Raw genomic sequence first — 20643 nt, 5'->3', positions numbered from 1 at the left:
GTATTTCGGGGGACCCCAGGCACCCAAGGGGGGGACGCGACTGTCTGCGAGGGGGGGGGGGCCAAGCATCCAGGAGCCCCCCCAGAGTGACCCCCCCCCCACCAAACCCCAAGGGAGACCCCAAAATCCCCCCCCCCCCCCCAAAACCCCCACCTTATGGCTGAGGGTCCCCCGAGGGGACGCAGCCATTTGGGGAGGGGGACCTCGTGTCCGGGGGGGTTTGGGGGTGCCGGGGGGGGGGTCTGGGGGTGCCGGGGGGGTTTGGGGGTGTCGGGGGGGGGGTCCCCTCACCCGGTGCAGTTTGTAGTAGAGGCCGCAGGCGTTGCAGACGGGGTCCCCGCGGGGGCTGCGGCGCCAGAGGGTGGTGGTGCTGGTCTGGCAGTTGCTGCAGACGGTGCCCGCGCGTTTGCTCACCAGCTGGGGGGGGGGGGCACAAAAAAAAAAATGGGGGGGGGGGGTGTCAGGGGGTTTGGGGGAAGAGGGGAGGGGGGGGGTTTGGGAGGGGGTTTGGGGGGTCTGGGGGGGTCGGGAGGGGGTTTGAGGGGGATTTGAGGGGTTTGGGGGGCTGGGAGGGGATTGGGGGTGATTTGGGGGGGATTTGGGGGGGCTGAGAGGGGTTGCGAGGGGATTTGGGGGGATCTGGGGGGGATTTTTGGGGGTTGGGAGGGGATTGGGAGGGATTCTGGGGGGGCTGGGGGGGTTGGGAGGGGGTTTGGGGGGGATTTGAGGGGGACAAGAGGGGGATTTTGGGGGGCTGGGGGGAGCTGGGGGGGGTTGGGAGGGGGTTTGGGGGGGTCGGGGGGGGTCGGGAGGGGGTTTGGGGGGGATTTGGGGGGGCTGAGAGGGGTTGGGAGGGGATTTGGGGGGATCTGGGGGGGATTTTGGGGGGTCTGGGGGGGTCGGGAGGGGGTTTGGGGGGGATTTGAGGGGGACGAGAGGGGGATTTTGGGGGGGCTGGGGGGAGCTGGGGGGGGTTGGGAGGGGGTTTGGGGGGGTCTGGGGGGGTCGGGAGGGGGTTTGAGGGGGATTTGAGGGGTTTGGGGGGGCTGGGAGGGGATTGGGGGTGATTTGGGGGGGATTTGGGGGGGCTGAGAGGGGTTGCGAGGGGATTTGGGGGGATCTGGGGGGGATTTTGGGGGGTTGGGAGGGGATTGGGGGGATTTTGGGGGGTCTGGGGGGTCGGGAGGGGGTTTGGGGGGATTTGAGGGGGGTTTGGGGGTTCTGGGGGGGTCGGGAGGGGGTTTGAGGGGGATTTGAGGGGTTTGGGGGGGCTGGGAGGGGATTGGGGGTGATTTGGGGGGGATTTGGGGGGCTGAGAGGGGTTGCAAGGGGATTTGGGGGGATCTGGGGGGGATTTTTGGGGGTTGGGAGGGGATTGGGGGGATTTTGGGGGGGCTGGGGGGGTCGGGAGGGGGTTTGGGGGGGATTTGAGGGGGACGAGAGGGGGATTTTGGGGGGGCTGGGGGGAGCTGGGGGGTTGGGAGGGGGTTTGGGGGCTCTGGGGGGGTCGGGAGGGGGTTTGGGGGGGATGTGGGGGGGCTGAGGGGGGATTTTGGGGGGCTGGGGGGAGCTGGGGGTTGGGAGGGGTTTTGGGGGGATCTGGGGGGGTCAGGAGGGGATTGGGGGGGATTTGGGGGGGGTTGGGGGGGCTGAGAGGGGTTTGGGGGGGGATTTTGGGGGTTTGGGGGGGTTTTGGGGCCGGTTGGATTTTGGGGGCGAATTGGGGGGATTCGGGGTTTATTTTTGGGGTGAATTCTGGGGATTTTGGGTCGCACCAGGCGCTTCTTGGGGCGAATGAGGGTTACGGGGGGATTTTGGTGGGATTTGGGGAGGATTTTGGGGGAAGTTGGGGCGATTTGGGGCGATTTGGGGGGATTTGGGGCCGGTTGGATTTTGGGGGCGAATTGGGGGGATTTGGGGTTTATTTTGGGGTGAATTCCGGGGATTTTGGGTCTGACCAGGTGCTTCTTGGGGCAGACGGGGGTTACGGGGTGGGGTTGGGGGAGGATTCGGGAAGGATTTGGGGGGGTTTGGGGGGGTTTGGGGGGGGGGTTTGGGGCCGGTTGGATTTTGGGGGCAAATTGGGGGGATTTGGGGTTTATTTTTGGGGTGAATTCCGGGGATTTTGGGTCGCACCAGGCGCTTCTTGGGGCAAATGAAGGTTACGGGGGGGGGGTTGGGAGGGGATTTGGGGAGGATTTGGGGAGGATTTTGGGGCGATTTGGGGGGTTTGGGGGCCGGTTGGATTTTGGGGGCGAATTGGGGGAATTTGGGGTTTATTTTGGGGTGAATTCCGGGGATTTTGGGTCTGACCAGGCGCTTCTTGGGGCGGACGGGGGTTATGGGGGGGGGTGTTGGGAGGGGATTTGGGGAGGATTTTGGGGCGATTTGGGGGGTGGTTTGGGGCCGGTTGGATTTTGGGGGCAAATTGGGGGGATTTGGGGTTTATTTTGGGGTGAATTCTGGGGATTTTGGGTCAGACCAGGCGCTTCTTGGGGCAAATGAATGTTACGGGGGGGGGGGTTGGGAGGGGATTTTGGGGAGGATTTGGGGGGGATTTTGGGGGAATTTGGGGCGATTTGGGGGGGATTTGGGGCCGGTTGGATTTTGGGGGCGAATTGGGGGAATTTGGGGGTTATTTTGGGGTGAATTCCGGGGATTTTGGGTCTGACCAGGCGCTTCTTGGGGCAAATGAGGGTTACGGGGGGATTTTGGGGGGATTTGGGGAGGATTTTGGGGGAAGTTGGGGCGATTTGGGGGGGTTTGGGGTGGGGTTTGGGGCCGGTTGGATTTTGGGGGCAAATTGGGGGGATTTGGTGTTTGTTTTGGGGTGAATTCCGGGGATTTTGGGTCGGACCAGGCGCTTCTTGGGGCGGACGGGGGTTATGGGGGGAGGGTTGGGAGCGGATTTGGGGGGGATTTTGGGGGAATTTGGGGAGGATTTGGGGCGATTTGGGGGGGTTTTGGGGCCGGTTGGATTTTGGGGGCGAAATTGGGGGAATTTGGGGTTTATTTTGGGGTGAATTCGCGGGATTTTGGGTCGGACCAGGCGCTTCTTGGGGGCAGACGGGGGTTACGGGGTGGGGTTGGGGGAGGATTCGGGAAGGATTTGGGGGGGGTTGGGGGGGGTTGGGGGCCGGTGGGGATTTTGGGGTGAATTGCGGGGATTTTGGGTCGCACCAGGCGCTTCTTGGGGCGGATGAGGGGCCGGTTGTGGCCGTTGAGGCGGTGGTAGAGGCCGCAGGCGTTGCAGAGGTAGTGGCCCGTCCCGTCCCGCCGCCAGAGCGGCGTCGCCGTCGCCCCGCAGTTCACGCACTCCCGCGCCTCTGCCCAGTACAAACCAGTACAAACCAGTACAAAACCAGCAAAACCCACTAAAAACCAGTAAAACCCACTAAAAACCAGCACAACCCCCCTCCCCAGGCCCACATGGACCCCCTAAGGCAGCGCACGCCTCGCACCCCCCCCCCCCGCCTTCATACTCTCGGCCCAGTATCGACCAGTATAAACCAGTATAAACCAGTATGGCCTAGTACAGAGCGTTCCAAACCAGTACGGACCAGTATAAGGTAACACAAAGCGAGGGGGGGGCCCAGCGTGCGCCGCCACCACCACCCCCCCCCCCCGCCCAGTTCACGTGCTGCGGTATTGACCAGTATAACCAGTACGCACCACTACAGACCAGTACGCAGCCCGGTACGGAGCAAGGTACACCAGTACGCCCCCCAGTATGGCCCAGTATAAACCAGTCCGCGCCCCAGGGTGCACCCCCCGGTTCGTAGGCTGCCATGCCTGTGCCCGGCGCGGCCCAGTACGGCCCAGTACGGACACCAGTATGAACCAGTATGGCCCGGTATGGCCCAGTACGGACACCAGTATGAACCCGTACGGCCCAGTATAGCCCAGTACGGACACCAGTACGAGCCAATATGACCCAGTACAGACACCAGTATGACCCAGCGCGGCCCAGTATGGACCAGTACAAGCACCAGCATAGACCAGTACGGCCCAGTACGGACCAGTATGGACGAGTACAAACACCAGTATGGCCCAGTACAGCCCAGTAGGGCCCAGTATGGACCAGTACGGCCCAGTACAAACACCAGTATGGGCCAGTACAGCCCAATAAGAACACCAGGAAGAACCAGTACGGCCCAGTACAGCCCAGTATGGCCCAGTACGAACCAGTATGGCCCACTATGGCCCAATATGGCCACCAGTATGACCCAGTACAGCCCAGTATGGACCAGTATGGCCCAGTACAAGCACCAGTATAGCCCAGTGTGAACCAGTACGGACCAATACGAACACCAGTATAGCTCAGTATGGCCCAATATGAGCACCAGTATGAACCAGTCCAGCCCAGTATGGCCCAGCAGGGACCAGTACAAACACCCGTATGGCCCAATATGGCCACCAGTATGAACCAGTACAGCCCAGTACGGCCCAGCAGGGACCAGTACGGCCCAGTATGAACCAGTATGGCCCAGTACAAACACCAGTAGGGCCTAGTATGGCCCAATATGGGCACCAGTATGAACCAGTACAGCCCAGTATAAACCAGTATGGCCCAATATCAGCACCAGTATAGCCCAGTATGAACCAGTATGACCCAGTAGAAACACCAGTACAGCCCAGTACGGCCCAGTGGGGACCAGTATGGCCCACTAGGGCCCAGTAGGGCCCAGTACAAACACCAGTATGGCCCAATATGGGCCCCAGTATGAACCAGTACAGCCCAGTACAGCCCAGTATGGCCCAGTACAAACACCAGTACAGCCCAGTATGGCCCAGAAGGGACCAGTATGGCTCAGTAGGGACCAGTATAGACCAGTACAAACACCAGTATGAACCAGTCCAGCCCAGTAGGACCCAGTATGGCCCAATATGGGCACCAATATGAACCAGTACAGCCCAGTATGGCTCAGTATGGCCCTGTACAAACACCAGTCCAGCCCAGTATGGCCCAGTACAAACACCAGTATGAACCAGTCCAGCCCAGTATGGCCCAGTACGGCCCAGTACGAAGCCCCGTGCCCCCCCCGGCGCATACCAGTACGAACCAGTGTGCCCCAGTAAGCACCCCCCACCCCCCCCCAAGTCCGTCCCGGTGCCCCCCAGTTGGACTCACCGCAGGGCGGGGGGGCGCCGGGGGGCAGGAGGGGCCCCGGGGCCGGGGGGGGCTGCCCCGGGGGGGCTGCAGCAGCTCCAGGAACCGGGGGGGCTCCGCTGGGGGGGGGGCCCAGGGGGGGCCCCCCAACGTCCCCCCGTCGGCCCACGGCACCAGCGACAGGCGGCCTATGGGGTGTGGGGGGGGGACACACGTCGGTGAGGGGGGGGGACAAGGCGGGGGGGGGGGGGACACGACGTTGGGGACGAGGGGGGGGGATTGGGGGGGAGCGGGGGGGGCAGGGGGGACAAAGGGGGGGACACGTGGGGGACAACGGGGGGGGTTTGGGGATGGGGGGGACACACATGGGGACAAGGGGGGACACACAGAGGCAAGGGGGGGGTACATCGGTGGGGGGGGGACACACGGGGGGGCATTGGGGAGAAGGGGGGATTGGGGGGGCAGTGGGGACAAGGTGGGGACACATGGGGACAAGGGGGGGGACACGGGGGGGACACACAGGGACAAGGGGGGGACGTTGGTGGGGGGGGACACATGGGGGGACAACGGGGGGGGTAGTGGGGACGAGGGGGGGGCATTTGGGGACGAGGGGGGGGCATCGGGGATGGGGGGGGGACATGGGGACAAGGGGGGGGGACACGCCGGGGGGGGGGCCGGACACGAGGGGACAATGGGGGGGGGGCGCTGGGGACACGGGGGGGGGGATTTGGGACAAGGGGGGGGACATTGGGGAGGGGGGGGACACACGGGGGGACAATGGGGGGGCAGTGGGGACAATGGGGGGGCAGTGGGGACAAGGGGGGGGACACATGGGGACAAGGGGGGGGCATTTGGGACGGGGGGGACAAGGTGGGGACACAGGGACAAGGGGGGGGACATCGGTGGGGGGGGACACATGGGGGGATAATGGGGGGGGGACACGTGGGGACAAGCGGGGGGGACATGGGGGGGTTAATTAAGAACGGGGGGGGGACACAACAGCAACCGTTAGGGACAAGGGGGGGGCACTGGGGACACGGCGGGGGGGGGCACATGGGGGGAAATTGGGATTTTTGGGGGGGGGGGGGTGTGTTACCTGGGGGGGGGTAGGGGGCCAGCAGCCCCCCCGTCTCCAGCCCCTCGCCCCCCCCCAGCCCCAGGAAAGCTCCGGCTTCGTCCGGGAAAGGGGGGGGCCCCTCGGCCCCCCCCAACGTCACGACTCCATGGGGGTCCCCGGGGGGGCGGCAGTGCCTGCGGGGAGACGGACAACACCCCCCCACCCCCCCCCCCAAAAAAAAAATTAATTAGCACCCTGGGGCCTTTATTTGGGGGGGGGGGGGATGTCTGCAGCCACCGGGGTCCCCAATTTCGGGGGGGGGGGTCCGTACGCCCTGGGGGGGGGGAGGGGGGGTGTCACTGACCTGGAGCCGTCGTGTCACCGCGGGTCGGACGCAGGGACAGGACGGGGGCGGGGGGGGGGCGGGGGGGGGGATGGGACGGACTTGGGGGGGGCGGGGCCCCGCCCTGGGGTGTGGCCCCGGGGGGGGGGGAGGGGAGGGGCAATGGGACCCCACCCCAACTGAAGAAACCACCCCCCTACCCCCCCCCCCTTGAAAAATTTGTGGGGGGGGGGGAATCCCTGGGTCCTTTCTTTGGGGGGGGGGGGTTAAAATGTTTTAAAATGGGGTGGGGGGGGTTAAAATGGGGTAAGGGGGGGTTAAAATGGGGTGGGGGGGCTAAAATGGGGTAAGGGGGGGGTTAAACGGGGTGGGGGGGGCTAAAATGGGGTAAGGGGGGGTTAAAATGGGGTAAGGGGGGGTTAAAATGGGGTAACGGGGGGGTTAGTTGGGGTGGGGGGGTCAAATGGGGCGATGGGGGGGTTTAAAGGGGGTGGGGGGGTGTTAAAATGGGGCAATGGGGGGGCTAAATGGGGTGGGGGGGGCTAAAATGGGGTGGGGGGGTGTTAAAATGGGGCGACGGGGGGGTTTAAATGGGGCGGGGGGGGTTTAAAGGGGGTGGGGGGGGTGTTAAAATGGGGCAATGGGGGGGCTAAATGGGGTGGGGGGGGCTAAAATGGGGTGGGGGGGTGTTAAAATGGGGCGACGGGGGGGTTTAAATGGGGCGGGGGGGCTAAAATGGGGTAAGGGGGGGGTTAAAAAGGGGCAATGGGGGGGTTAAAAGGGGGTGAGGGGGTTAAATGGGGCGGGGGGGTTAAGTGGGGAGGTGGGGGGGTTAAAATGGGGGTGGGGGGGGGTCTTAAAATGGGGGGGGGGGGGTCAGCAGCCGTCGGCCCGGGTGCCTTTAGGGTGGCAGGACCCGGCCGCCTGCGTCCAGTCTTGGGGGGGGGGGGGGGGGCCATTTCCCCCCCCCGGTAACGGCCCCCGGGGCTGTGGGGCGCTGATAAGGCCTTATCTGATACGGGGGGGGGCGGCAGCGGTTGGGGTTTGGCGGGGGGGGGGTGTCCGGGTGTCGTCGTCCCCCCCCCCCTTCCCCGAAACCGGCCCCTTATCGGCCCCGCACAGAGCAGGGGGCGGGGGGGGGGGCGGGGGGGGGGGGGAGAGCCACCCCACCCCCCCCCCCGGGGTTCGGGTAGGGCCTACGTAAACACCGCCCCCCCCCCCCCCCCCCCCGCCGCCAGCGTCTTTTCAGCCCGAAATTCGGGAATTTTGACCCCCCCCCCAACGCGGGATTTTCCAGCCTGAATTTGGGGGGGGGGGGGGGGGGAGAGGGGGGGGCCTGACCCCAAATAGGGTTTTTCTGACCCAAAATCTGGGGGCGTTGACGCAAAATTCCCAGGGTTTGACACCAAACTTCAGGGCATTTGGCTCAAAATTTGGTGTTTCCCACCCAAAGTTGGGCATTTTTGACCTCAAATTTGGGGGTTTGACCAAAAATTCAGGATTTTTGACCCCAAATTTAGGATTTTCGGCCCCAAACTCAGGTTTTCCGGCTGAAAATACACGTTTTCCCACCCAAAATTCAGGTTTTCCACAGCAAAATTGGGGGGGGGGGCCCAAAATTCAGGTTTTTGGCACCAAAATTCAGCTTTTTTGGACGAAACTTCAGGAGTTTGGCACCAAACTTCAGGGGATATGGCTCAAAATTTGGTGTTTCCCACCCAAAGTTGGGCATTTTCGACCTCAAATTTGGGGGTTTGACCAAAAATTCAGGATTTTTGACCCCAAATTCAGGATTTTCGGCCCCAAACTCAGGTTTTCCGGCTGAAAATACACGTGTTTAGGCCCAAAATTCAGATTTTTCACAGCGAAATTGCGGGGGGGGCCCAAAATTCAGGTTTTTGGCACCAAAATTCAGCTTTTTTGGACGAAACTTCAGGAGTTTGGCACCAAACTTCAGGGGATTTGGCTCAAAATTTGGTGTTTCCCACCCAAAGTTGGGCATTTTCGACCTCAAATTTGGGGGTTTGACCAAAAATTCAGGATTTTTGACCCCAAATTTAGGATTTTCGGCCCCAAACTCAGGTTTTCCGGCTGAAAATACACGTTTTCCCACCCAAAATTCAGGTTTTCCACAGCAAAATTGGGGGGGGGGGCCCAAAATTCAGGTTTTTGGCACCAAAATTCAGCTTTTTTGGACGAAACTTCAGGAGTTTGGCACCAAACTTCAGCGGTTTGGAACAAAAATTCAAGGGGTTTGGCCCAAAATTCAGTTTTTTAGGCCCAAAATTCAGGTTTTTAGGCCCAAAATTCAGGGGTTTAGCACCAAAATTCAGGTTTTTTCAGACCAAAATTCAGGGGATTTACCCCAAAATTCTGGGTCTTGGCACCGAAATTCAGGGATTTTGGCCCAGAATTGAGGGTTTTGGCACCAGAATTCAGTTTTTCCTCTCACAATTCAGGCTTTTCAGCCCAAAATTCACTTTTTTGGCACAAAAACGGGGATTTCAGCCCCCAAAGGAGCGTTTTCACCCGCAGAAATCGAGGTTTTAGGGGAAAATGGACATTTTTCCCCTCAAAAACCGGCGCCGTTCAGCCAAAAAGCGGAATTTTCAGCCCTAAAAGCTGCGCTTTCGCCCCCCAAAAGGCCCGTTTTTCAGCTCAAAAAACCGCGCGTTCCCGCCGTAAAATGACCCAAAAACGAGCGTTTTCGGGCTGAAACGGGACCATTTTCGCCGTCGCCGAGCCCTAAATCCCGCTTTTTTACCCCAAAACCGAAGGGGGTGGGGGGGAGGGGGGGGGGGCGCCGCCCTCACCTGCCGCTTGGCTTCGGATCCGGCGGTTTTGGGCTCAAAAAGGGGATTTTTCACCATTTTCGCTGTTTCTGAGGCCGCTCCTGGAGAGGGGGGGGGGAGGGGGGTGTGGGGGGGTCCCGGGTGTCTGGGGGGGGAGGGGGGGGGTCCCAAGGGGTCTGGGTGTTCCCCCCCCCCCCCCCCACGCCGGGGTGATGGGGCGGGGGGGGGGGGTGTCTCAGGGGGGGTCCCCCGGGGAGGGGCGGGGGGGGGGTCGCAGGGTGGCGGGGGGGGGCAGGAGGAGGGGGGCGTCCAGGTCGAAGGGGGGGGCTGCGGGGGGGGGTCGCGCCCCCCCCTGGGGAGGGGGGGGGGTCAGCTCCAGGGGGCCGAAGAAGTAGGGGTGCAGCAGGGCCTGGGGGGGAAAAGGGGGGGGGTGTCAGGACACCTGGGTGCCCCCCCCCCCCCCCCAGTATCTCCCCAGGGGGTCTCGGGTGCCCCCCCCCCCCAAAATCCCGCCCCCCCCATAAAGGGTGCCCCCCGTTGGCCGGGGGCGGGGGGGGGTGTCCCCAAACTCCTGGGTGCCCCCCCCGGGTTTTGGGGGGGGTCCCCCCCGGGGTTTTGGCCCCCCCCCCCGTGTTTTGCCCCCCTCCCCCCAGGTTTTGGCCCCCCCCCCCGTGTTTTTTCCCCCCTCCCCCCCATGTTTTGGGGTGCCCCCCCGCGTTTGGTTCCCCCCCCCCGGGGTTTTGGGGGGTCCCCCCCCATGTTTTGGGGTCCCCACCCTGGGTTTTTTGGGGCCCCCCCCGGGTTTGGCCCCCTCCCCTGGGTTTTGGGGTCATCCTGTGTCCCCCCCCCCGGGGTTTTGGGGGGTCCCCCCCATGTTTTGGGGTCCCCACCCTGGGTTTTTTGGGCCCCCCCCGGGTTTGGCCCCCCCCCGGGTTTTGGGGTCATCCCGTGTGTCCCCCCCGGGGTTTTGGGGGTACCCCCCGGGGTTTTGGGCCCCCCCCCGGGGTTTTGGGGTGTCCCCCCCATGTTTTGGGGTCCCCGCCCTGGGTGTTGGGGGCCCCCCCCGGGTTTGGCCCCCCCCCCCGGGTTTTGGGGTCGTCCCGTGTCCCCCCCCCCCGGGGTTTTGGGGGGTCCCCTCCGGGGTTTTCGGCCCCCCCCCGGGGTTTTGGGGTGTCCCCGCCCTGGGTTTTTGGGCCCCCCCCCGGGTTTGGCCCCCCCCCCGGGTTTTGGGGTCATCCCATGTGTCCCCCCCCCGGGGTTTTGGGGGGTCCCCCCCGCGTTTGGTTCCCCCCCCCGGGGTTTTGGGGGGGTCCCCCCCAAGTTTTGGGGTCCCCGCCCTGGGTTTTTTGGGGCCCCCCCCGGGTTTGCCCCCCCCCGGGTTTTGGGGTCGTCCCGTGTGTCCCCCCCCGGGGTTTTGGGGGGTCCCCCCCGCGTTTGGTTCCCCCCCCCCGGGGTTTTGGGGTGTCCCCCCCATGTTTTGGGGTCCCCGCCCTGGGTTTTGGGGGCCCCCCCCGGGTTTGGCCCCCCCCCTCCCCCGGGTTTTGGGGTCATCGTCCCCCCTCCCCGGGGTTTTGGGGGTACCCCCCGGGGTTTTGGCCCCCCCCCGGGTTTTGGGGTCGTCCCGTGTCCCCCCTCCCCGGGGTTTTGGGGGTCCCCCCCGGCGTTTCGGGGCCCCCACCTGGTGGGCGCGGATGCGCTGGCGCGAGGGGTAGCGCAGGAAGCGCCGCAGCAGGTCCAGGGCCTCGGGAGCCGCCTCCGGCACCAGCGTCTCCAGCGGAGCCGGCGCCTGACGCCGGAACCGGATCTTGGGATAGTCGGGCAGCGCCGACAGCTCCTGACCAGTACGGACCAGTACGGACCAGTACGGGCCCCCCCGGCATCCCACAGTAACCCCAGACGCTCCCCACCACCATCCCAGTATCCCCAGCCGCATTTTCACGGCTTCCCAGTACAGCCCAGTACATCCCAGTTCGGCCCAGTAGCTCCCAGTAGCCCTTCACCGTCTCCCAGTAGCCGCCCCAGTATCTCCCAGTGCCTCCCAGTAACCCCAGATGCTCCCACCACCATCCCAGTATCCCCCACCACCATCCCAGTATCCCCCGCCACATTTTCACGGCTTCCCAGTATGGCCCAGTATGGCCCAGTTCGACCCAGTAGCTCCCAGTAGCCCTCCACTGTCTCCCAGTAGCCCCCCAGTATCTCCCAGTGCCTCCCAGTAACCCCAGACGCTCCCCATGACCATCCCAGTATCCCCCGCCGTATTTTCACCACTTCCCAGTATGGCCCAGTACATCCCAGTATGGCCCAGTAGCTCCCAGTTTGGCCCAGTAGCTCCCAGTAGCCCTCCACCGTCTCCCAGTAGCCCCCCAGTATCTCCCAGTGCCTCCCAGTAACCCCAGACGCTCCCCATGACCAGCCCAGTATCCCCCACCGTATTTTCACCACTTCCCAGTATGGCCCAGTACATCCCAGTATGGCCCAGTAGCTCTCAGTTTGGCCCAGTAGCTCCTAGTAGCCCTCCACCGTCTCCCAGTAGCCCCCCCAGTATCTTCCAGTGCCTCCCAGTAACCCCAGACGCTCCCCACGACCAGCCCAGTATCCCCCGCCACATTTTCACCACTTCCCAGTATGGCCCAGTACATCCCAGTATGGCCCAGTAGCTCCCAGTTTGGCCCAGTAGCTCCCAGTAGCCCTCCACCGTCTCCCAGTAGCCCCCCCAGTATCTCCCAGTGCCTCCCAGTAACCCCACACGCTCCCCACAACCAGCCCAGTATCCCCCGCCGTATTTTCACCACTTCCCAGTATGGCCCAGTACATCCCAGTTCGACCCAATAGCTCCCAGTAGCCCTCCACCGTCTCCCAGTAGCCCCCCCAGTATCTCCCAGTGCCTCCCAGTAACCTCAGACGCTCCCCACCACCATCCCAGTATCCTCCGCCATATTTTCACCTTCACCACTTCCCAGTATGGCCCAGTTTGACCCAGTAGCTCCCAGTGACCTCCCACCGCCTCCCAGTAGCCCTCTACTGTCTCCCAGTAGCCCTCCCAGCATCTCCCAGTGCCTCCCAGTAACCCCAGATGCTCCCCACCACCAGCCCAGTATCCCCCGCCACATTTTCACGGCTTCCCAGTATGGCCCAGGACATCCCAGTTTGTCCCAGTAGCTCCCAGTAGCCCTCCACCGCCTCCAGTAGCCCCCTCAGTATCTCCCAGTGCCTCCCAGTAACCCCACCACGCTCCCCACCACCATCCCAGTATCCCCCGCCGCATTTTCACGGCTTCCCAGTACAGCCCAGTACATCCCAGTTCGGCCCAGTAGCTCCCAGTAGCCCTCCACCGCCTCCCAGTAGCCCCCCCAGTATCTCCCAGTGCCTCCCAGTAACCCCAGACGCTCCCCACGACCAGCCCAGTATCCCCCGCCGCATTTTCACGGCTTCCCAGTATGGCCCAGTATGGCCCAGTTCGGCCCAATAGCTCCCAGTAGCCCTCCACCGTCTCCCAGTAGCCCCCCCAGTATCTCCCCAGCACCTCCCAGTAACCCCAGACACTCCCCACCACCATCCCAGTATCCCCCGCCACATTTTCACGGCTTCCCAGTATGGCTCAGTACATCCCAGTATGGCCCAGTAGCTCCCAGTAACCCCAACTACCCCCCAGTACCCCCCCCAGTATCTCCCAGCATCCCCCCCAGTTCCCTCCGTGTCCCTTCCCAGTATATCCCAGTGCTTCCCAGTGCCCCCATTCCCGCTCCCGGTCCCCTTCCAGTATACCCCAGTCTCTGCCAGTACATCCCAGTCCCCCACAATCTCTCTCCCAGTCTATCCCAGTCTCTCCCAGTACATCCCAGTACCCCTCCCAGTCTATCCCAGACTCTCCCATGCCCTCCCAGTCCCCCCCCAGTCCCTCCCAGTACCCTCCCAGTACATCCCAGTCCCCACTCCCAGTCGCCCCATTCTCCCCCCCAGCCCCTCCCAGTCTCTCCCAGTGCCTCCCCAGTCCATCCCAGTGCCCTCCCAGTCGCCCCATTCCCCCCGCCCCCCCCCAGCCCCTTCATCCCCCTCCCACCCCCCCCAGCCCCCCCAGCCCCCACTCCCAGTTGCCCCATTCCCCCCCCCAGCCCCTCCCAGTGTATCCCAGTCCCTCCCAGTACATCCCAGTCCCTCCCAGTCCCCTCCCAGTATATCCAGTGCCTCCCAGTTGCCCCATTTCCCCCCCCAGCCCCCCCCCAGCCCCTTCATCCCCCTCCCACCCCCCCCCAGCCCCCACTCCCAGTCGCCCCATTCCCCCCCCCAGCCCCTCCCAGTGCCTCCCAGTGCCTCCCAGTATATCCCAGTGCCTCCCAGTACGCACGGGCCACGCGCGGGGGCAGGGGGTGCCCAGGGCCCGCAGGACACAGCAGAGCTGCTCGATGTCGTTCTCCCCCGGGAACAGCGGCGACAGGTTCAGCAGCTCCCCGAAGATGCACCCCACCGCCCTGCGGGGATACTGGGGGTACTGGGAGGCACTGGGAGGCACTGGGAGGCACTGGGAGGGGGACCCAGGCGTCCGGGGGGAGGTGGGAGACCCCGATCCCCAGCCCTAGGGGGAAACTGGTACCAGTATGGGGGGGAAACGGGAAACTGGGGTGATGGATGGGTACTGGGGTTTACTGGGGTGTACCGGGGGGGTAACTGGGAGGAACTGAGGGACGGGACTGGGAGCACTGGGAGGGGGACCCAGGCGTCCGGGGGGAGGTGGGAGACCCCCGATCCCCAGCCCTAGGGGGAAACTGGTACCAGGGTGGGGGGGAAATGGGGAACTGGGGCGATGGATGGGTACTGGGGTGTACTGGGGTGTACTGGGGGGGTACTGGGGGGGTACTGGGAGGGACTGGGAGGGGGACCCAGGTGTCCGGGGGGAGGTGGGAGGCCCCGATTCCCAGCCGTAGGGGAAAACTGGTACCAGTGTGGGGGGGGAAATGGGGAACTGGGGCGACGCATGGGTACTGGGGTGTACTGGGGTGTACTGGGGGGGTAACTGGGAGGAACTGGGAGGGACTGGGAGGGGGACCCGGGCGTCCAGGGGGAGGTGGGAGACCCCGATCCCCAGCCCTAGGGGGAAACTGGTTCCAGTATGGGGGGGTAAACGTGGTATTGGGGTGATGGATGGGTACTGGGGGATACTGGGGTGTACTGGGGGAGTACTGGGGGAGTACTGGGGGGGACTGGGAGGGACTGGGAGCACTGGGAGGGGGACCCAGGTGTCTGGGGGGGGGGGTGGGAGACCCCGATCCCCAGCCGTAGGGGGAAACTGGTACCAGTGTGGGGGGGGAAACGGGGAACTGGGGCGATGGATGGGTACTGGGGTGTACTGGGGTGTACTGGGGGGGTAACTAGGAGGAACTGGGAGGGACTGGGAGCACTGGGAGGGGGACCCAGGTGTCTGGGGGGGGGTGGGAGACCCCGATCCCAGCCGTAGGGGGAAACTGGTACCAGTGGGGGGGGGAATGGGGAACTGGGGCGACGGATGGGTACTGGGGTGTACTGGGGGTGTACTGGGGGTAACTGGGAGGAACTGGGAGGCACTGGGAGGGGGACCCAGGTGTCCGGGGGGAGGTGGGAGACCCCGATCCCCAGCCCTAGGGGTAAACTGGTACCAGTATGGGGGGGAAATGGGGAACTGGGGCGACGCATGGGTACTGGGGTGTACTGGGGTGTACTGGGGGGGTAACTAGGAGGAACTGGGAGGGACTGGGGAGCACTGGGAGGGGGACCCAGGCGTCTGGGGGGAGGTGGGAGACCCCGATCCCCAGCCGTAGGGGAAACTGGTACCAGTGTGGGGGGGGAAACGGGGCACTGGGGTGATGGATGGGTACTGGGGGATACTGGGGTGTACTGGGGGGGTAACTGGGAGGAACTGGGAGGGACTGGGAGCACTGGGAGGGGGACCCAGGCGTCTGGGGGGAGGTGGGAGGCCCCGATTCCCAGCCGTAGGGGGAAACTGGTTCCAGTATGGGGGGGGAAATGTGGTATTGGGGTGATGGATGGGTACTGGGGGATACTGGGGTGTACTGGGGGTTACTGGGAGGGACTGGGAGCACTGGGAGCACTGGGAGGGGGACCCAGGCGTCCGGGGGGAGGTGGGAGGCCCCGATCCCCAGCCGTAGGGGAAACTGGTACCATTACGGAGAAGGGGAATGGGGAACTGGGGTGACAGATGGGTACTGGGGGATACTGGGGTGTACTGGGGGGGTAACTGGGAGGAACTGGGAGGGAGTGGGAGCACTGGGAGGGGGACCCAGGCGTCTGGGGGGAGGTGGGAGACCCTGATCCCCAGCCCTAGGGGGAAACTGGTACCAGTGTGAGGGGGGGAAACGGGGAACTGGGGTGACGGATGGGTACTGGGGTGTACTGGGGTGTACTAGGGGGGTACTGGGGGGTACTGGGAGGAACTGGGAGGCACTGGGAGGGACTGGGAGGGGGACCCAGGCGTCCGGGGGGAGGTGGGAGACCCCGATCCCCAGCCCTAGGGGGAAACTGGTACCAGGGTGGGGGGGGAAATGGGGAACTGGGGTGATGGATGGGTACTGGGGTGTACTTGGGTGTACTGGGGTGTACTGGGGGGTAACTGGGAGGAACTGGGAGGGACTGGGAGCACTGGGAGGGGGACCCAGGCGTCCGGGGGGAGGTGGGAGGCCCCGATTCCCAGCCGTAGGGGGAAACTGGTTCCAGTATGGGGGGGGAAACGTGGTATTGGGGTGATGGATGGGTACTGGGGATACTGGGTGTACTGGGGGGTAACTGGGAGGAACTGGGAGGGACTGGGAGCACTGGGAGGGGACCCAGGCGTCCGGGGGAGGTGGGAGACCCCGATCCCCAGCCGTAGGGGGAAACTGGTACCAGTATGGGGGGGGAAACGGGGAACTGGGGCGACGGATGTGTACTGGGGGATACTGGGGTGTACTGGGGGGGTACTGGGAGGGACTGGGAGGCACGGGGGGGGACTGGGAGGGGACCCAGGTGTCCGGGGGAGGTGGGAGGCCCCGATTCCTAGCTGTAGGAGGAAACTGGTACCAGTATGGGGGGGGAAACGGGGAACTGGGGCAACGGATGGGTACTGGGGGATACTGGGGTGTACTGGGGGGGTAACTGGGAGGAACTGGGAGGGACTGGGAGGGACTGGGAGGGGGACCCAGGTGTCCGGGGGGAGGTGGGAGACCCCGATCCCCAGCCCTAGGGGGAAACTGGTACCAGTGTGGGGGGGAAATGGGGCACTGGGGTGACGGATGGGTACTGGGGTGTACTGGGGTGTACTGGGGGGGTAACTGGGAGGAACTGGGAGGGACTGGGAGCACTGGGAGGGGGACCCAGGCGTCTGGGGGGAGGTGGGAGACCCCGATCCCCAGCCCTAGAGAGAAAATGGTACCAGAATCGGGGGGGAAATGGGGAACTGGGGTGATGGATGCGTACTGGGGGATACTGGGGTGTACTGGGGGGGTACTGGGAGGGACTGGGAGGCACTGGGAGGGACTGGGAGGGGGACCCAGGTGTCCGGGGGGAGGTGGGAGGCCCCGATTCCTAGCTGTAGGAGGAAACTGGTACCAGTATGGGGGGGGAAACGGGGTACTGGGGTGATGGATGGGTACTGGGGTGTACTGGGGTGTACTGGGGGGGTACTGGGAGGGACTGGGAGGGGGACCCAGGTGTCCGGGGGGAGGTGGGAGACCCCGATCCCCAGCCCTAGGGGGAAACTGGTACCAGTGTGGGGGGGGAAATGGGGAAACTGGGGCGACGGATGGGTACTGGGGTGTACTGGGGTGTACTGGGGTGTACTGGGGGGGTAACTGGGAGGAACTGGGAGGGACTGGGAGCACTGGGAGGGGGACCCAGGCGTCCGGGGGGGGTGGGAGGCCCCGATTCCCAGCCCTAGGGGGAAACTGGTACCAGTATGGGGGGGGAAACGGGAAACTGGGGTGATGGATGGGTACTGGGGTGTACTGGGGTGTACTGGGGGGGTAACTGGGAGGAACTGGGAGGGACTGGGAGGGGGACCTGGGCGTCCAGGGGGAGGTGGCAGACCCCGATCCCCAGCCATAGGGGAAACTGGTACCAGTATGGGGGGGAAATGGGGAACTGGGGCGACGGATAGGTACTGGGGTGTACTGGGGTGTACTGGGGGGGTAACTGGGAGGAACTGGGAGGGACTGGGAGCACTGGGAGGGGGACCCAGGTGTCTGGGGGGAGGTGGGAGACCCCGATCCCCAGCCGTAGGGGGAAACTGGTACCATTACGGAGGAGGAGAATGGGGAACTGGGGTGACAGATGGGTACTAGGGGGTACTGGGGTGTACTGGGGGTGTACTGGGGGGGTACTGGGGGGTACTGGGAGGCACTGGGAGGGCGCGGGGGTGGGGGCTCACCACAGATCCACCCCCTCGTCGTAGTGCCGGGCGCCGTAGAGCAGTTCGGGGGCTCGATACCACCTAAACCACCCCAAAACAAAGAGTTGGGGGGGGGGGGGGGGTCAGTGGTGGTCGCGGTGGCCAGTTGATGGGGGGGGGGGGGGTGGTGTCAGCCGGTGGCCGGTACCTGGTGGCCACTTGGTGGCTGTAGGGGCGGCCCCGGGGGTTGGTGGCCAGGACTCGGGCCAGCCCGAAATCGGCCAGTTTGAGGCAGCCCCTCCCGTCCAGCAGCAGGTTGGCCGGCTTCAGGTCCTGCGGGGGGGGGGGGGGGTGGCCCGTGTGTCCCCCCCCCCCCGCCCCAGTACACACCAGTAGCCCCCAGTACCACACCAGTAGCCACCGGTACCGCCCCCCCCCCCCCTCCACTTCCATACTGGTCCCAGTCTCCCCCCACAGCTGGGGATTGGGGTCCCCTCCCAGATCTTGGGGGGGTCCCCCCCCCAATCTTCATGGCCCCCCCCCAATCTTCATGGCCCCCCCCCACCGTTTTGGGGTGCCCCCCCCGATCCCCCCCACGCCCCCCCCCCATCTCCCATGTCCCCCCCCATTTCGGGTGCCCCCCCCATCCCCTATGTCCCCCCCTTTTTTAAGGTGCCCCCCCAATCTCCCATGTCCCCCCCCCCCGTTTTGGGGTCCCCCCCAATCCCCCATGGCCCCCCCCCGTTTTGGGGTCACCCCCAACCCCCCATGCCCCCCCCATCTCCCATGTCCCCCCCCATTTCGGGGTGCCCCCCATCCCCCATGGGCCCCCCCGTTTTGGGGTGCCTCCCCAATCTCCATGCCCCCCCCATCTCCCATGTCCCCCCCCCTTTTGGGGTGCCCCCCCTATCCCCCATGGCCCCCCCCCGTTTTGGGGTGCCCCCCTGATCCCCCATGCCCCCCCCATCTCCCATGTCCCCCCCATTTCGGGGTGCCCCCCCCAATCCCTCATGCCCCCCCATCTCCCCCCCCATTTTGGGGTGCCCCCCCCATCCCCCATGTCCCCCCCCCGTTTCGGGGTGCCCCCCCAATCCCCCATGCCCCCCTCATCTCCCATGCCCCCCCCCCCTTTTGGGGTGCCCCCCCCAACCCCCCATGCCCCCCTCATCTCCCATGTCCCCCCCCCCATTTCGGGGTGCCCCCCCATCTCCCATGTCCGTGTCCCCCCCCCATTTTCGGGGTGCCCCCCCCCGTACCCGGTGGAGGATGCGGTGCCGGTGGCAGCGGCCCAGCCCCCACATCCGTGTCCCCCCCCCCCCTATTTTGGGGTCCCCCCCCCAATCTCCCACATCCCCCTCCCCATTTCGGGTGTCCCCCCCCCCAATTTCGGGGTGCCCCCCCCGTACCCGGTGGAGGATGCGGTGCCGGTGGCAGTGGCCCAGCCCCCTGAGGGTCATGGCCAGCAGGGCCCGGACGCGGGGGGGGGCCAGGGGGGCGGGGGCCGCCCGCAGGAGCCCCCCCAGGTCCCCAGCAGCAGCTCGAAGGCCAGGACCACCGCGGGGCCCTGGGCGAAGGCCACCCGCAGCCGCAGCACCTGGGGGCGGGGGGGGGCAATAATGAGGGGGGGGGGTCCCCAAAAACCCGGGGGGGGACACCCCAACACCCGGGGGGGGGGGGCAGGAGTTCGGGGGGGGGACACACAAGGACCCCCATAGCGTGCTGGGGGAGGGCTCTGAGATGGGGTTGGGGGGGGTTTTGGGGGGGGCATGGAGGGGTATAAGGGGTCTGGGGGGACCCCAAGATCTGGGGGGGGCCCAAAACCCGGGGGGGGGGACGCCAAAACCCGGGGGGGGACTCAGGAGTTTGAGGGGGGGGGGGAAGGACCCCTATAACCTGTGGGAAGGTTCTGAGAAAGGTTTGGGGGGGTTATAAGGGGTTTGGGGGGGGGTCCCGTGATCTGGGGGGGGGGGTCAGGTCCCCTGGGGGGACCCCAACACCTGGGGGGGGGGCCAAAACCCGGGGGGGCCCCAGGAGTTTGGGGGGGGGGGGACACACAAGGACCCCCCATATCCGCCGGGGGAGGCTGCCGAGAGCGGTTTGGGGGGGGTTATAAGGGGCTTGGGGGGGGCATAGGGGGCTTGGGGGGGGTCCCGTGATCTGGGTGTGGGGGGGGGCGCAGGTCCCCAGGGGAACCCCAACATCTGGGGGGGGGGGGGGCCCAAAAACCCGGGGGGGGGGGACATAAGGACCCCAATATCCTGCTGGGGGAGGGCTCCGATATGGGGTCGGGGGGGGGGGGGGTTTATAAGGGTTTTTTAGGGGGGGTACAAGGGGTTTTGGGGGGAGGACAGTGGGTGTGGGGGGGACACCCCAAAATCCGGGGGGGGGACCCCGAAACCCGGGGGGGGGGGGGGGGGGGAGGGACGTCCATAGGCTGCTGTGGGAAGGCTCTGGGGGGGGGGGGGGGGGGAAGAGGGGGTTTGGGGGGGGGTTACAGGGGGCTTTGTGGGGGGGGGGTACCCCCCAAAATTGGGGGGGGGGGGGGGGGTCGCTGCTCACGTGGGGGTGGTCCTCGATCTCCCTGAGGGCTTTGATCTCCCGCAGGGTCTGGGGGGCAGCCCCTCCTCGGGGCGCCGCAGGGGCACCTTCTTCAGGGCCACCATCTCCCCCGTCTGAGGCGGCGGGGGGGGGACGACACACACACACAGAGAGAGGTGGGTGTTTGTTGGGGGGGGGGGGCACCCATAAACACCCCCCACCCCCCTCAAAAAGCGTCCGGGTTTTGGGGGGGGGGGGGGGGGGGGGAGGCGACAACCAGGCGCCCGGGGCCTACAGGCCCTCAGCCCCCAAACCCAGAGATTTCCCCCCCCCCAACAACGCACCCTCAGCCCCCACCCCCCCCCCCCAGCCCCACCTCCCTGTCCTGGCCTTGAAGACGACGCCGTGGGCCCCTCCCCGATGCGGCCCAGTATGATGTACTGGTCC

At 65.5% G+C, this 20643-nt stretch overlaps 2 protein-coding genes across 2 annotated transcripts; both read right to left on the bottom strand.

Moving 5' to 3' along the window:
- Positions 1-3: 3 nt before the first annotated feature.
- On the bottom strand, positions 4-9380 carry LOC141737217 (erythroid transcription factor-like; the record flags this gene model as incomplete). The annotated part of the gene is given in 6 exon segments (XM_074571858.1): positions 4-417; positions 3181-3326; positions 5132-5170; positions 5173-5298; positions 6207-6414; positions 9324-9380. Coding segments are annotated over 6 exon segments (990 nt in total), but the record flags the coding sequence as incomplete, so codon positions are not given.
- Positions 9381-9537: 157 nt separating this feature from the next.
- On the bottom strand, positions 9538-20398 carry CDK20 (cyclin dependent kinase 20). Its single transcript, XM_074571859.1, is given in 9 exon segments — positions 9538-9711; positions 10981-11136; positions 13651-13774; positions 17698-17760; positions 17867-17991; positions 19065-19186; positions 19189-19252; positions 20218-20270; positions 20273-20398. Coding segments are annotated over 9 exon segments (930 nt in total). The 5' UTR covers positions 20322-20398.
- Between the last annotated feature and the right edge of the window lie 245 nt (positions 20399-20643).

This window comes from Larus michahellis, unplaced genomic scaffold, assembly GCF_964199755.1.
Source record: "Larus michahellis unplaced genomic scaffold, bLarMic1.1 SCAFFOLD_551, whole genome shotgun sequence".
Taxonomy (NCBI): domain Eukaryota; kingdom Metazoa; phylum Chordata; class Aves; order Charadriiformes; family Laridae; genus Larus; species Larus michahellis.
The sequence above is the reverse complement of the archived record's forward strand: the minus strand, read 5'-3'. Positions and strand labels throughout refer to the sequence as shown.